General features: G+C 37.8%; 1 protein-coding gene across 1 annotated transcript; it reads left to right on the plus strand.

The window, feature by feature from the left end:
• Positions 1-871: 871 nt before the first annotated feature.
• Positions 872-1,830, plus strand: LOC127178898 (type-4 ice-structuring protein LS-12-like). The gene is made up of 4 exons (XM_051132073.1): positions 872-925; positions 1,014-1,083; positions 1,305-1,431; positions 1,534-1,830. Exons 2-4 carry the CDS (start codon positions 1,038-1,040, stop codon positions 1,751-1,753), a joined length of 393 nt encoding a protein of 130 aa, XP_050988030.1. The 5' UTR covers positions 872-925; positions 1,014-1,037; the 3' UTR covers positions 1,754-1,830.
• The last annotated feature ends 245 nt before the right edge of the window (positions 1,831-2,075 follow it).

Here is a 2,075-nt window from a genome sequence, read left to right on the forward strand (position 1 = left end):
AGTCTTAGATAAACAATCAGTTTGTGATAGAATAACGGCTGAGCTGGTCAGTGTGGACGTGGAAGTCAAAGCATATGATCTGATGTCTGTTAATTGTTTGTCATTACATTTCTACATTCAAAGTCAACTATATCAGTTTTTTAGATGCCAAGGAATATGATCATCCCAGTGTGAAAGACCCCATCCCCAATTTTTTTCTTTTTTTACACATATATTACATTACATTATTCTTTTTTTATATTCACTGTAGTATTGTACTGTTATGTATTTATTTAAATCAATTTATTTAATTTTATTTGTGTTTTTTGTTGTTGTTGTTGTTGTTGTTTTGTTTTAACATTTTTACACTTTTTTTCACTAACTTTACTGACTTTTCCATGGACCCCCCTGCATTCTTTACGGCCTCTGATGGACCGCAGTTTAAAACCGTTGATGTAAATTATTATGCATTGTAGATTTATTATGATTAGGTTTCCACAGAGTAAAAATAAAATCTATTCACTAGTTATGCAAGACTGTTAAGCAAGGTTGCATGGTTTTATACCCAGTATAATCTGGATTTACCTTTCCAGTGTTGTAAAGAGTTTATGATCAAGACAAAGGCATGGAAATGTGCTTCGTTAATGCATTAGGCAAGCTATTTTTACTAACTGGATGCTTAATGTACTCCCTATACATCCTCACATAAAACTGATCTCATGAGGTAATGTGAAACATCACAAAATGCATCATCTAAGTGCAAAGAGTAAAAGAGATTACTGCTGAACTTTGATTTAGTCACTTCAGTGTCAGGTAAAGCCTAAAGGTTCAGTGTGTGTGGATGATTTCATCAGCAAAGGACACCCTTTGAACTTGTCCTGGGACTATATAAACCCACGACTCTTTGGAGAACACATCATTGGCTCTAAGAACCCCTGCAAGCAAGGTAAGATACATTATATGTATGGTTATATCAAACTCTTCTGTTGATTCTTAATGGAAACTGAGATTAATTATCTTCTCTGTCTGTTCAGGCAACTCTCGTCCAACCTGCAACCATGAAATTCTCCCTCATCGCCGTCCTTGTTGTAGCTCTGGCCATTGGTGAGACTTTAAACCATGTTAACTTGTGATGCTCTCAAGATATATTGTATATTGTGTATGCTTGGTTAGTTTAAGGGTCAAATGACATAAACTAGAAGAATGTGTGCGGTGGGTATTTTATAAGTACTTAACATAACAGGCGTTCACCTGATTTAGCTTGAGTGGCTGAGTGTAAAGATGCAAGACTGTATATTGATCAAACATTTCTGTTCATGTTCCAGGCTCTGAGTCAGCATCTCTGGTCAAGAGAGACACTTCTGCTGAGCTGGAGAAGATCGCCAAGTACTTTCAGGATCTTGTGGACAACCTGAAGAATGTTGAGGGCCCTGAGCTGGCCAACAAGGCCAAGTAAGTCTATCGTCATTATGCACTGTGGAGGAATCTTAAATGATCAGCACAATTATGATGCATTTGAACTGGTCGTATTAAATTACTCTCTTTGTGTTGCAGCACTTACTTTGAGCAGAGCAAAGCCCAGTTCCAGCCCATGGTTGAAAAGCTCCAGGAGCAGCTGAAGCCCCTCTCCAGCAACATTGAAGACCACATCAAGCCTCTGGCTGAATCCGTCCAGGCTCAGGTCGCCCCCCTGGCCGGTCTGGTCCAGACTCACGTTGAAGATGTCCTCAAGTTTATGGCTGACCAGACCAAAGCCATCCTGCCTCCTCAGTAAAACCACAGAAATAACTATTAGTTCTTTTCCATTGTGACACAATCTCTTCGTATGTATACTGGTATGTTTGAAATAATAAAAAGGATTAAAATGTGACCACTTTGTACTGGCTCGTTATTTAATTGTCTTACATGTTTTGAAAATTATCCAATTTCCAACACTTATTGTGAGAAAAAATGTAAAAGAAAAAAGGGATTTTTAGAATGGCTGTAACTACCTGTACCTACAGTGGGTGATGATTTGAGGGTTTATTAATTTTTAACTCTTTCGTTAACAAATAAGACCTAACCAATCATCAGAGCTGGGTACATGACAAAAATTG

This window comes from Labeo rohita, chromosome 16 (genome assembly GCF_022985175.1).
Source record: "Labeo rohita strain BAU-BD-2019 chromosome 16, IGBB_LRoh.1.0, whole genome shotgun sequence".
Lineage (NCBI taxonomy): Eukaryota > Metazoa > Chordata > Actinopteri > Cypriniformes > Cyprinidae > Labeo > Labeo rohita.

Excerpts from the sequence above, each read along its gene's own strand:
- LOC127178898 (XM_051132073.1), top strand. The coding sequence starts at position 1,038 with ATGAAATTCTCCCTCATCGCCGTCCTTGTTGTAGCTCTGGCCATTG. Across the intron at positions 1,084-1,304 it reads TGTTGTAGCTCTGGCCATTG|GCTCTGAGTCAGCATCTCTG; the intron begins GTGAGACTTTAA and ends TTCATGTTCCAG. Across the intron at positions 1,432-1,533 it reads GAGCTGGCCAACAAGGCCAA|CACTTACTTTGAGCAGAGCA; the intron begins GTAAGTCTATCG and ends TTTGTGTTGCAG.